A 14247-nucleotide genomic window follows, 5' to 3' on the forward strand; every position below is an offset into this window, starting at 1 on the left:
CAAGAGACTTGCCCTGACCACTCTGGAGTAACTCTGAGAAAGGAATAAATAACAACAAAAAGATTCCTTCTACAATTTTGCTGGAATCACCAAGGACTGGGCAACTGGGAGGAGGAAACATCAGAATGAGTGCGTGGAGAAATACTCTGGGATACCTGGCGGCACAGCTGGACTAGGATGTGGCATGCGGGAATGTCCTGACTTTACAACATTGGGGATCTGATTCACAGGGACCATGAAGTACATCTGTCACATCAATCATTCTGTTCCTTGTCACATGATAGTGGAAGGGCTTAAAAAAAAAGCCCCAAAAAGAAAAATGTGGAGACGGAATCGCCCCCAACCCGGTTGGATGTGTTTGAAGGAGTTCTGTCAGTTTCTCATGCACACCGCGCTTGACCATGTTGGAAAGTTGAATGAATTGCAGGGGGATTTGCAGTTACACGTTAGCAACTCGAGGATTGGAGCCGTGCCAGAGGAAGGAGAAAAAATATTTCCAAAGAGAAAAGACCGTACCCTTGGGATCAACGAATAACCAATAGATCGGCAGTGATTAGCATAATCACACTGAGGCGGTTAGAAAAAGTGGAAGAGGTAAATGGGATTGTGATAGAATCACAAGCAGAGAAAAGTCCTACACGAGAGTGAGAGATATAGAGAGACAGACAGATAGAGAGACACAAGGACAGAGATAGAGACATACAGCCAGGGACACATAAATAAAGAGAGAAAGGATAGCTAGAGACTAGGACACAGAGGGAGAGAGATATAGAGAGAAGAAAATATAGGTCAACTCAACAAGGCAAAGCAAGACATCTCCGCGAGAAACAGGATTTGTGAAGACAGCTGGATTCCTTCACCTAAAGGATTATCAGGGCAAGAAAGTTATTTAAAACCCATACTAAAGCTGAGAATGGCAGGAGGAGGTTACATTGTCTGGATTTCCATTTTTCTGTTTCGCCTCAGCAGAGTATCAGCGAATCATCCAGCCCGTCACACAGGTAAAACCAATTCATATTTCATTCAGAAATTTAAATAATGACATTCCGAGGTTAACCTCAGTGGGCGCTGTGTTTTAGTGGCCGCCGTGTGAATGAAACTTTTTTTCAGACATTAAACTGAAATCGATTAGGAAATGTCAACTGGTTAACAATTAATGTGAAAAAGTATTTTTTGTGTGCGTAATTTAAAAGTTGTGTGACCAGCAGCGAGTGGGTTACTGCCTCTGCCCCATCATCACTCCCTTATACAATGAGTTCCTGGTAATCCCAGAGGCTGCACGGCGGTGACCGAGAGTAACCTCCCAGTCCTTGGAGTGAGGAACTGCACAATCCCCTGCTGTGCTCAGCGGGACCTCCGACATTCAAAGGCGCTCGATGCCTGATGTCAACATACAGCTCCCTGTGCTGAAGAACAGGGTAACTGGAGCAGAAACACACCAGCATTCACACCCAGAATGGAGAGGCACAGGTTTAATTGCAAATGACAAGACAATCTCGTATCAAACTGCAATAGACATAAACTGTTGCCCATTCCGTAAATCACACTGTAAACTAAAACACAATCACATTACTAATTATAAACTGCAATATAGTCCTACATCTAACCGTGAACCGCAAAAGTCATACTTGAGGCTGTAAACTCAAACAGTTACATAGCAGCCACAAACTTGATTGTAATTTGCAATATAGTCTACATTTACAGCTGTAAATTTACCACCGTCGCGCATCTAACTGTGAACTGCCAAAACTATTACATATCTAACTAAATTACAATGCAGTAAGAAGTCTTAGAGCACCAGATTAAAGTCCAACAGGTTTATTTGGAATCACAAGCTTTCGGAGCACAGCGTCTTCATCAGGCGAGTGCTCCAATATGATTGAATGGATGGAGGATTGGCAAGCAGTAGAAATAAACCAGGTTGGTGGGCTCCCTCTGTAGGTGTGGCTAATGTAAAAATACATTTCATTCAAAATAATGACATTGTATTTTTGATCTGTTTTCAAACGGTTAAACTGTAACATGAAACTCTCAAAGTTGAAAGAGTTATTCCATTTTGTATCATCCTGATTTATTATCAATTTGTAAAAAAAAATATTTTATTCAAATTTTCAGTTTACAAACATAAAATATTTAACCAGATTCCTACAATATACAGAAAATATACCCCATCGCCCAACCTGTCACCTCAATTTAAAAAATATATATTTTAACAATTTTCCAGAATAACACCATTACAACCATTTATGTAGAACAGTGAATTGTATTCCAATCTTTCCATCATCCCCACAAACCCAAAAGAAACAACAACCAACCCCCAATGCCCTCCCTTCCTCACCCCTACCCCTAAATTCTGACAGTAACCAACTCTCTGAAAAAGGAAATAAATGATAAACTGCTGCTACCTGAGGTAAACTCCTTCAGCCGACCCTCTCATTAGGCGCTTGATTTTTTTCTAAGTGTAAAAATTCCATCAGATCGCTGAGACAAGCTGATGCACTGGGCGAGGACCTCCAGTCAAACAAGATTCGCCTACAGGCTATCAAGGAAGCAAAGGCAAGAGCATCTGCCTTTGCTCCTGTCTGTAACTCCGGCAAGTTTGAGATCCCCAAAAATAGCCACCAAAGGACATTGCTCCAAGTTGACATCAAGAATGCCCAATAACGTCATTGCAGCCTACTTGTGACATTAATAAAGATTATTATTATGGTGCTGAAGAAGGAGACCCAAACGTTCATGAGGCCAGGGCAGGACCAGAACATGTGTGTGTGTGTGTGATGGGCAGGGCCCCCAGAGCACCGCTCACACCTATCCCATACGTCTGCAAAAAACCCACTCATTCAGGCTCTGAATTGCACCTTATGCACCACTTTGAATTTTTACAGGCTTGGCTGAGCGCATGACGAGGTAGAGTTTTTAAAAATAAATTTAAAGTACCCAATTTGTTTCCCAATTAAGGGGCAATTTAGCATAGCCAATCCACCTACCCTGCACATCTTTGGGTTGTGGAGGTGAGACCTATGCAGACACGTGGAGAATGTGTAAACTCCACGCAGACAGTAACCCGGAACCAGGATTGAACCCGGGTCCTCGGCGCCATTAGGCAACAGTGGTAACTACTGCACCACCGTGCTGCCCACAAAGAGGTAGAGTTGACTCTTTATAGAGCCTCACTCCACTTCCCATTCTCAGGTTCCTGGCACAATTCCTCCTCCCAAGTGGACAGCACGGTAGCACAGTAGATAGCACTTGCTTCACAGCTCCAGGTTCGATTCCCGGCTTGGGTCACCATCTGTGTGGAGTCTGCACGTTCTCCCCATGTCTGTGTGGGTTTCCTCCGGGTGCTCCGGTTTCCTCCCATAAGTTCCAAAAGATGTGCTGTGAGGTGAATTGGACATTCTGCATTCTCCTTCTGTGTACCCGAACAGGTGCCGGAATGTGGCGACTAGGGGCTTTTCACAGTAACTTCATTGCAGTGTAAATGAAAGCCTACTTGTGACAATAAAGATTCTTAAATAAAATTGTTTTTAAAAATTCTCTTTTAATTTCATCCAACAGGACCTGATCTGTCGACATCAGCCGACGGTAGGTCTCCGACACCCCTGCCTCCCCTACACTTGCTGCCGAAAGAACTTGTCCATCAATGTGGGGGTGGGGGGGGGGGGGTGCACATAGGGAAGGGAGCAATCTCCTTGTGCGCTAAGTTTCGTACCTGGTAATATCAAAACTATTGAGGGCTTACCCCTCTCCAGCCACTACTCAAAACTCAGCAACTTAACATCACCAAACAGATCCTCGAACCTTTCCAACCCTTCCTCCTTGCAAACCCCAAATCCAAAACTGCTGGCACCAAACAGTGGTTCCCACATTGGGGACAACATTGACATGGCACCCAGTTTGAATTGTCGTCTAAATTGTCCCCATATTTTCAAGGAGGCCACCACCACCGGATTGGCAGTCCATTTCATTGGGGAAAACAGAAGGGGAGCCGTAACCAATGACCTCAAGCTGGTGCCTTTAGAGTCATTCCTCTCCATCCGCCCCCACATAGATTCTGTCCCTCCATGCCACCCCCACACCTTTTCAATATTTGCTACCCAATAATAATATAATAGGTTGGGTAATGCAAGACTCTGGTTGTTTATTCCTTTGTAAAAATACATCCTATGGATCCATGGGGTCCTACCCTCCCAAATAAAAGACTAGATCATCTTATTAACTCCTGTTTAAAAAAAAAAAAAGACTTCAAAGGCAAAACTGGAAGGCACTGAAACAAAAACAGAAATCTTGGGACGATATTCATTTTAATCGATTGGATCCTTCCAGCTAAAGTCAGCAAGAGGCTACCCCATCGCTTCATTCCTCCTTCACCACTCTAACCAGGACCTCAAAATTTAGCTTCTATAATGAGGTCCAGTCATGGACCACCCGGAACATTCACAAATATTAACATTAACTGCTGAGACACTCGGGTTGAATAGTTGGTGTTTTGCAATCTTTGAGCTGCACGTAATAACACCTGAACTGATCAGAATGAGTCGAGTGCAAAGTGCGGAAGTTCAAATATGCCTCTCCAGTCTTGAAATCTACTGTTCAGAAACAGAAATTATCCAGAAATGTTGCAGATTCAGGCAACTTACAGCATCATTTAGGCCAGCATTATATGAGTGGAAATGTGGAAGGTACAATGTTTGGATAAGTAAACAATTTTTAGCACTAATTTATAATGTTTTATCATTTGAATGCTTCAGGTAAATATTTATATCTATGTTGTGTTCCCATTTGCACACTTGTAGTTGGGCATTCTAACGTCATTCCATAATCCAGAAATGACTTGGTCCCGACCATTCTGGACGAGAGGTTATGGTATTAATCTAATTGGAAAAAGAGATTTGATAGTCATTTGGTAGTTATTGATGATTCAAAATGTGCCAGGTTCATCTTAATAACATTGGTGTGGTTACGTTTACAAACTTAAGCAGGTTTATGAGATACAGTTGTTTGTCATATTTTCAGTAAGTAAACACATTAAGAATGCTGCCAAAAATGTTATCGCAACCTTCTGCTTCAAACTCAGATTTGTAAATAATACTTGTGACTTTTAGGAATTTGAAACCCTCCATGGAGATCAGTTACTCCTCCTGCAATACGCACATCCTTGCTTAGCATGCTAAAATTCATCAAATCTTTGCATCAATTATAGTTTATTCCCAAATAATATCTGAAAATAAAGCCTAGACCTAATGTTGATGTACGTTCCAGAATTATCACTAAATAATAATAGGGGACAAGACACAGTTGTTCTCCCGGGGAATGCAGAATTAGTCTAAAGTATGATCTGTACATAATAATTGTTAAATTACCTCTCGAGATGGCAGTTATCCCAGATTTATGGGTCCAGTGTTCCCCAAGACCCTATCCCCCAAGCAAAATGGCAACCTCTGCTGCCCCCCGACCCTTCCCCTGCCCTCTGATCACAAGACCCTTTGGAAATGCCCTCCCCTTGACGTACACATTCCATCTGTCCTTGCTAGCAGCCTCCTACCATCACCCTGCAGCCAGCTGGATTCAGGCAGACTGGGTTTGAGGGTAGGGGAGTGAGTGGGGCTGGCTCTGCGCTGCATTCATGTGATCATAGCTTGGGAGTGAAAATAGTTTGGGCCTCATGCTGCTGAGGTCAGCTCTTGGCCCCTGTCTGACTCATTCACTGAGAGCAAAGAAAAAGGAAGAGGAACAGAGGCTTTGGGAAATTGCTGGAAACACTTCACTTTGTTTACAATCTTAAACATTTATCTCATGCTCTTCACCATTCCCATCTTGTCTCTCTCCATCCTGTCATCTGACCTGTTTGTAACCAGCGGCCTCCATCCATTATGCAGTTACCTCCTCACCCAACTTTCATTGACCCCCAACATCAGCAAATCATTTCACCACCTTCAATCCATATATCCCAACTCCGTGTTCAGTTTATCCATCTCCGCATCTTCTTTCCATCCACCTCGGCTTTCATTCTTCCCCTAATCCCTCTTGCCATGAAGTCATCTCATCACCGCTCAATGCCTTGAGTGTGCCTTTACTGCAACCCCATTAAGAATTGTTCTTGATTCTCCACAGCTCCTCAAACTGAAAGAGATTTTAACAGTGTTCAGACAAAGTTCTCTCTTCGCACCGCCTTGGATCCTGAAGGTGATTCTTGCTACCTGATCCCTGGCCAGTTGGAATCCATCAGACGGTGCAACTTCAATCAAACCGCAAGAACGTTCTTGGTTATACATGGATGGACAGTAAGCATCGTCAAATGTTAATACATCATGAAATGTCTGATTATTTTTCCCTCGGTAAAGGGAAATATTTAGAAATCCCAATTGTTCTGGTCAGCCGGATAGAATGAAAAACATGTTACTGGCTGTGTTCAGCACTGTAAACCAAAGATCATAGAACATAGGCAGCACGGTAGCCTTGTGGATAGCACAATTGCTTCACAGCTCCAGGGTCCCAGGTTCGATTCCGGCTTGGGTCACTGTCTGTGCGGAGTCTGCACATCCTCCCCGTGTGTGCGTGGGTTTCCTCCGGGTGCTCCGGTTTCCTCCCACAGTCCAAAGATGTGCAGGTTAGGTGGATTGGCCATGATAAATTGCCCTTAGTGTCCAAAATTGCCCTTAGTGTTGGGTGGGGTTATGGGGATAGGGTGGCGGTGTTGACCTTGGGTAGGGTGCTCTTTCCAAGAGCCGGTGCAGACTCGATGGGCCGAATGGCCTCCTTCTGCACTGTAAATTCTATGATTCTATGAACATAGAACATAGACAAATACAGCACAGAACAGGCCCTTCGGCCCACGATGTTTTGCCGAACCTTTGTCCTAGATTAATCATAGATTATCATTGAATTTACAGTGCAGAAGGAGGCCATTCGGCCCATTGAGTCTGCACCGGCTCTTGGAAAGAGCACCCTACCCAAAGTCAACACCTCCACCCAACACTAAGGGCAATTGTGGACACTAAGGGCAATTTATCATGGCCAATCCACCTAACCTGCACATATTTGGACTGTGGGAGGAAACCGGAGGAAACCCACGCAGACACAGGGAGGATGTGCAGACTCTGCACAGACAGTGACCCAAGCCGGAATCGAACCTGGGACCCTGGAGCTGTGAAGCAATTGTGCTATCCACAATGCTACCGTGCTGCCCTTAAGAACAAATAAATCTACACTATATCATTTTACCGTAATCCATGTACCTATCCAATAGCTGCTTGAAGGTCCCTAATGTTTCCGACTCAACGACTTCCACAGGCAGTGCATTCCATGCCCCCACTACTCTCTGGGTAAAGAACCTAACTCTGACATCCCCCCTATATCTTCCACCATTCACCTTAAATTTATGTCCCCTTGTAATGGTTTGTTCCACCCGGGGAAAAAGTCTCTGACTGTCTACTCTATCTATTCCCCTGATCATCTTATAAACCTCTATCAAGTCGTCCCTCATCCTTCTCCGTTCTAATGAGAAAAGGCCTAGCACCCTCAACCTTTCCTCGTAAGACCTACTCTCCATTCCAGGCAACATCCTGGTAAAAACATCAGCAAGAAATTGCAGGGCAGTGGGGCCTCGATTGCTCAAAATCAACAAATAATCCAGTGGCAATGTCCCCCTCAAACACACTCAATCCAACCTCCACACTCCCCTCAAACACACTCAATCCAACCTCCACACTCCCCTCAAACACACTCAATCCAACCTCCACACTCCCCTCAAACACACTCAATCCAACCTCCACACTCCCCTCAAACACACTCAATCCAACCTCCACACTCCCCTCAAACACACTCAATCCAACCTCCACACTCCCCTCAAACACACTCAATCCAACCTCCACACTCCCCTCAAACACACTCAATCCAACCTCCACACTCCCCTCAAACACACTCAATCCAACCTCCACACTCCCCTCAAACACACTCAATCCAACCTCCACACTCCCCTCAAACACACTCAATCCAACCTCCACACTCCCCTCAAACACACTCAATCCAACCTCCACACTCCCCTCAAACACACTCAATCCAACCTCCACACTCCCCTCAAACACACTCAATCCAACCTCCACACTCCCCTCAAACACACTCAATCCAACCTCCACACTCCCCTCAAACACACTCAATCCAACCTCCACACTCCCCTCAAACACACTCAATCCAACCTCCACACTCCCCTCAAACACACTCAATCCAACCTCCACACTCCCCTCAAACACACTCAATCCAACCTCCACACTCCCCTCAAACACACTCAATCCAACCTCCACACTCCCCTCAAACACACTCAATCCAACCTCCACACTCCCCTCAAACACACTCAATCCAACCTCCACACTCCCCTCAAACACACTCAATCCAACCTCCACACTCCCCTCAAACACACTCAATCCAACCTCCACACTCCCCTCAAACACACTCAATCCAACCTCCACACTCCCCTCAAACACACTCAATCCAACCTCCACACTCCCCTCAAACACACTCAATCCAACCTCCACACTCCCCTCAAACACACTCAATCCAACCTCCACACTCCCCTCAAACACACTCAATCCAACCTCCACACTCCCCTCGAACACACTCAATCCAACCTCCACACTCCCCTCGAACACACTCAATCCAACCTCCACACTCCCCTCGAACACACTCAATCCAACCTCCACACTCCCCTCGAACACACTCAATCCAACCTCCACACTCCCCTCGAACACACTCAATCCAACCTCCACACTCCCCTCGAACACACTCAATCCAACCTCCACACTCCCCTCGAACACACTCAATCCAACCTCCACACTCCCCTCGAACACACTCAATCCAACCTCCACACTCCCCTCGAACACACTCAATCCAACCTCCACACTCCCCTCGAACACACTCAATCCAACCTCCACACTCCCCTCGAACACACTCAATCCAACCTCCACACTCCCCTCGAACACACTCAATCCAGTCCCCACACTCCCCTCGAACACACTCAATCCAGTCCCCACACTCCCCTCGAACACACTCAATCCAGTCCCCACACTCCCCTCGAACACACTCAATCCAGTCCCCACACTCCCCTCGAACACACTCAATCCAGTCCCCACACTCCCCTCGAACACACTCAATCCAGTCCCCACACTCCCCTCGAACACACTCAATCCAACCTCCACACTCCCCTCGAACACACTCAATCCAACCTCCACACTCCCCTCGAACACACTCAATCCAACCTCCACACTCCCCTCGAACACACTCAATCCAACCTCCACACTCCCCTCGAACACACTCAATCCAACCTCCACACTCCCCTCGAACACACTCAATCCAACCTCCACACTCCCCTCGAACACACTCAATCCAACCTCCACACTCCCCTCGAACACACTCAATCCAACCTCCACACTCCCCTCGAACACACTCAATCCAACCTCCACACTCCCCTCGAACACACTCAATCCAGTCCCCACACTCCCCTCGAACACACTCAATCCAGTCCCCACACTCCCCTCAAACACACTCAATCCAACCTCCACACTCCCCTCAAACACACTCAATCCAGTCCCCACACTCCCCTCAAACACACTCAATCCAACCTCCACACTCCCCTCAAACACACTCAATCCAATCTCCACACTCCCCTCAAACACACTCAATCCAATCTCCACACTCCCCTCAAACACACTCAATCCAACCTCCACACTCCCCTCAAACACACTCAATCCAACCTCCACACTCCCCTCAAACACACTCAATCCAACCTCCACTCTCCCCTCAAACACACTCAATCCAACCTCCACACTCCCCTCAAACACACTCAATCCAACCTCCACACTCCCCTCAAACACACTCAATCCAACCTCCACACTCCCCTCAAACACACTCAATCCAGTCCCCACACTCCCCTCAAACGCACTCAATCCAACCTCCACACTCCCCTCAAACGCACTCAATCCAACCTCCACACTCCCCTCAAACGCACTCAATCCAACCTCCACACTCCCCTCAAACGCACTCAATCCAACCTCCACACTCCCCTCAAACGCACTCAATCAAACCTCCACACTCCCCTCAAACACACTCAATCCAACCTCCACACTCCCCTCAAACACACTCAATCCAACCTCCACACTCCCCTCAAACACACTCAATCCAGTCCCCACACTCCCCTCAAACACACTCAATCCAACCTCCACACTCCCCTCAAACACACTCAATCCAACCTCCACACTCCCCTCAAACACACTCAATCGAACCTCCACACTCCCCTCAAACACACTCAATCCAGTCCCCACACTCCCCTCAAACACACTCAATCCAACCTCCACACTCCCCTCAAACACACTCAATCCAACCTGCACACTCCCCTCAAACACACTCAATCCAACCTCCACACTCCCCTCAAACACACTCAATCCAACCTCCACACTCCCCTCAAACACACTCAATCCAGTCCCCACACTCCCCTCAAACACACTCAATCCAACCTCCACACTCCCCTCAAACACACTCAATCCAACCTCCACACTCCCCTCAAACACACTCAATCCAACCTCCACACTCCCCTCAAACACACTCAATCCAACCTCCACACTCCCCTCAAACACACTCAATCCAACCTCCACACTCCCCTCAAACACACTCAATCCAACCTCCACACTCCCCTCAAACACGCTCAATCCAACCTCCACACTCCCCTCAAACACACTCAATCCAGTCCCCACACTCCCCTCAAACACACTCAATCCAACCTCCACACTCCCCTCAAACACACTCAATCCAACCTCCACACTCCCCTCAAACACACTCAATCCAACCTCCACACTCCCCTCAAACACACTCAATCCAACCTCCACACTCCCCTCAAACACACTCAATCCAACCTCCACACTCCCCTCAAACACGCTCAATCCAACCTCCACACTCCCCTCAAACACGCTCAATCCAACCTCCACACTCCCCTCAAACACGCTCAATCCAACCTCCACACTCCCCTCAAACACACTCAATCCAGTCCCCACACTCCCCTCAAACACACTCAATCCAACCTCCACACTCTCTTTAATCCGTCAGTTATCCACCATCAAAGAAATAAAGTGGGATTTTCTTCACAAAACGACCTTCCCCAGAATAGCGCAATGTGAGTCACCACCAATGGGATTTTTTTGGGGTATGGTAGATGCAATGATTATGTCTGAAGCACAGCAGGTAATATCACAGCAACTCTCACAACAAGCCATGTGATGTTTGTCGTGATCTGTACACCTGTACATACATCTGCACCTACACCAGGGACTACAGACTGATGTAACAGCCACAGCATCACTGGAGGGCAGCATCAGCGATGGGTATAAAGGGTCCAGCCCAAGGGAGGATCCGCCTCTTTCAGAAGCACAGGGCTAGTGAGCAGCAGCAGACAGAGACAGCTCAGCATCGGCAGCTTACCTTAGCTTCACTGGTCATACCTCTTGACTATTATGTCCAGTTAAGCTCTGGAAACAGAACAAACCTACTGAATAAAGTATTTGTGTTAACTGGACGTCTACAATCTTTATTCAGACTTAGAGAATAACATAATGTTGACCTGCTGGTTTGCTTTTCATAGTGCTGTTTAAAATGCTCCTGAATTTTTCTGTATCAAGCAATTAATATATGCATCTGATTAACCATTGAATCCCTTCTGTACAGAGGAGGCCATTCAGCCCATCGACTGAACCGACCCTTTAAAAGAGCTCTCTACCCCGCCCTAAGGGGCAATTTAGCATGGCCAATCCATTTAACCTGTACATCGTTGGACTGTGGGAGGAAACCGGAGCACCCGGAGGAAGCCCACGCAGACATTGGGGGAAAGTGCAAACACCACACAGACCCAAGGCTGGAATCGAACCTGGGTGGATTAATTCCGGGGATGAAAGGGTTGACGTATGAGGAGAGATTAAAAAGTTTGGGCTTATACTTGCTGGAGTTTACAAGGGGATCTGATTGAGGTGTATAAAATACTAAAAGGGATTGATAAAGTAAATGAAGACCTTGTGGGGCAGTCTAGAACAAGAGGTCACGGATATAGGTTGAGAGGTGGCAGAATTAGAACTGAGATGAGGAGGAACTACACACAGAGTAGTTCATTTGTGGAACTTGCTGCCCCATCGTGCGGTGGGAATCATTAAATGGATTCAAGAAGGAGATAGATTTCTGATTTTTAAAATAAACAGGTTAAAGGGATCTGTGGTGAACAGGTGGGGAAGTGGACATTGAGACCAGGAAGAGATCAGCCATGATCTGATTGAATGGTGGAGCAGGCTCAAAGGGCTGAATTGCCAACTTCTGCTCCTAATTCCTATGTTCCAATGTTCTTGGTGTTGTGAGGCAGCAGTGCGAATGACTGTGCCACCATGCTGCCAGTGCTAACGGCAGTCACAATGGGACTGACAGAAGCTTGTAAATCTAGATTTACTTTGGGAAGTCTGTCATTAATATTTGTCAAGGGGTTGACACACTGTCCTTGCATGGGTTTTTCTCACTCTTCTGCCATTAGTCCTACAACTCCGTACAGTGTGAGAGAGCAAGCAAGCGATTTCATTCTCATTATATTTGCTTTGTAGGTCACAGGCATGTTTGAGAGTTGGATTCCAAAGCTTGTCCTTGCTTTATATGAGAGAGAAGGGGATTCCAACGTTATCGTGGTGGACTGGTTAACCCGAGCTCATCAACACTACCCAATTGCTGCTGACAACACCAAGCTGGTTGGCCGTGACATTGCCTACTTTATTGAATGGTTGGAGGTGGGTCTCAAATGCTTCCGTCTTTCCTGCTCTTCCCACTATCTCCACTTCAGCTCCGGAATTCCATGTTACACTCATTTCCTGAAGATTATCTTCACTGACCCCAATATCTGGCTGCTTTTAGATGGTGATTTCCCCGATTTAACAACAGACCAATTTTGGTAAACTTCTTTGCCACCAAATCTATTGTGTACCTTGAAAGCATCCTGCCCCCTCGCTCCTAGCCTCACTTCCTACCCGTCACTAATTTTTGCAAAGATGTAGAACATCATATCATTAGATCTCACAGCTTGTTTTAGTTAGCAAATTGACAATGCACAAAGATGTTGCATATGTAACAGACTTGCATTTATATAGTGCCTTTCAAGTCCTTGGGCCATCCTGAAACACTTTGCAATCAATTGAGCACTTCTGAGCTACAGTCTTGCTCAGTCCCTTGAGTTCAAGGATGACTTGCTTGCACTCTGATTCGCTAGGTTCTGAAATGGATGATCATCCAATGCACGATCTGCAGATTTGCTGCGTGTGGGGCAAGTGGTGGATGCAGGGTTGGGGAAAGGGGGTGTCTCGAGGTTTGTTCACTCTCTTCGATACCGCGAATTTGCCGCCGCACATCCCTGATTGAGTCTCTTAGGTTGTTTGGTGTCTTCTTCATCTTGGCTGGTCACAAGCCACTCCCATTGAGACACTGGAATGTTTGACCTTTTTGGTGATGCTTTGAGGACAGTGTTTCTGGGAATCTCCTGTCACAACCAAATTCCCCGGTGAGTATATGTTTTGGGCGTCTGGTTTTGGGTATATGAACATGTCCCGTCCAGTTTAGCTGGTTTTGAGTGATTAACACCTGGATGCTGGGAAAGTTAGCTTGGGAGAGGATGCTGCTATTGGACAGTCTTTCTTGCACCGGATTTGGAGGATGTTGCGAAGGCCCCACTGGCGGTACTTCTCCAGCCCTTTTGAGGTCCCTCCTGTAAGTTGTCCAATATCTGAAACCTCTTGAAGCACGGGAATCAGAGCTGCCTGGTAACCTTAATCTTGGGTTTGAGATCCTGGTCCTTAAATACTCTTTTCCTCAGTTGGCACAATGCTGAGTATTTGGCCACTTGTGTCGGCCTTTGTTGAGAAGAGGCTCCCAGGACACATAGAATCACTACAGTGCAGAAGGAGGCCGCTTGGCCCATCGAGTCTGCACCAACTCTCAAAGAGCTCCCTACCCAATCCCCGTAACCTCACATAACCTGTCCTAGCCCCATAACCCAGTAAACCCACCCTATCCCTGTAACCCCACCTAATCTTTTGGACAATAAGGGGCAATTTAACATGGCCAATCCACCTAACCTGCACATCTTTGGGCATACATATAGAAAAAGGTCAACATGATCGCAAGGGGGTTGGTGTTTTGTAGTCACTGTTGTAGTATTGGCAACGTGGTAGACAGTTTGTG

General features: G+C 46.6%; 1 protein-coding gene across 3 annotated transcripts in view; it reads left to right on the forward strand.

Annotated features, from left to right (window-relative positions):
- Positions 1-393: 393 nt before the first annotated feature.
- The window catches only part of LOC140395291 (lipoprotein lipase-like), a 48368-nt gene continuing 34514 nt past the window's right edge, over positions 394-14247 (forward strand). For 2 of the 3 annotated variants that reach the window (XM_072482872.1, XM_072482873.1), the window contains exons 1-4: positions 394-1001; positions 3559-3585; positions 6115-6284; positions 12624-12803. In XM_072482872.1, the coding sequence (XP_072338973.1) occupies positions 914-1001; positions 3559-3585; positions 6115-6284; positions 12624-12803 (465 nt within the window). In that variant the 5' untranslated portion in view covers positions 394-913. The remainder of the gene's footprint in view (positions 1002-3558; positions 3586-6114; positions 6285-12623; positions 12804-14247) is intronic. The other variant, XM_072482874.1, reaches the window with a different exon arrangement.

The sequence above is a fragment of the Scyliorhinus torazame genome, chromosome 18 (assembly GCF_047496885.1).
Source record: "Scyliorhinus torazame isolate Kashiwa2021f chromosome 18, sScyTor2.1, whole genome shotgun sequence".
NCBI lineage: Eukaryota > Metazoa > Chordata > Chondrichthyes > Carcharhiniformes > Scyliorhinidae > Scyliorhinus > Scyliorhinus torazame.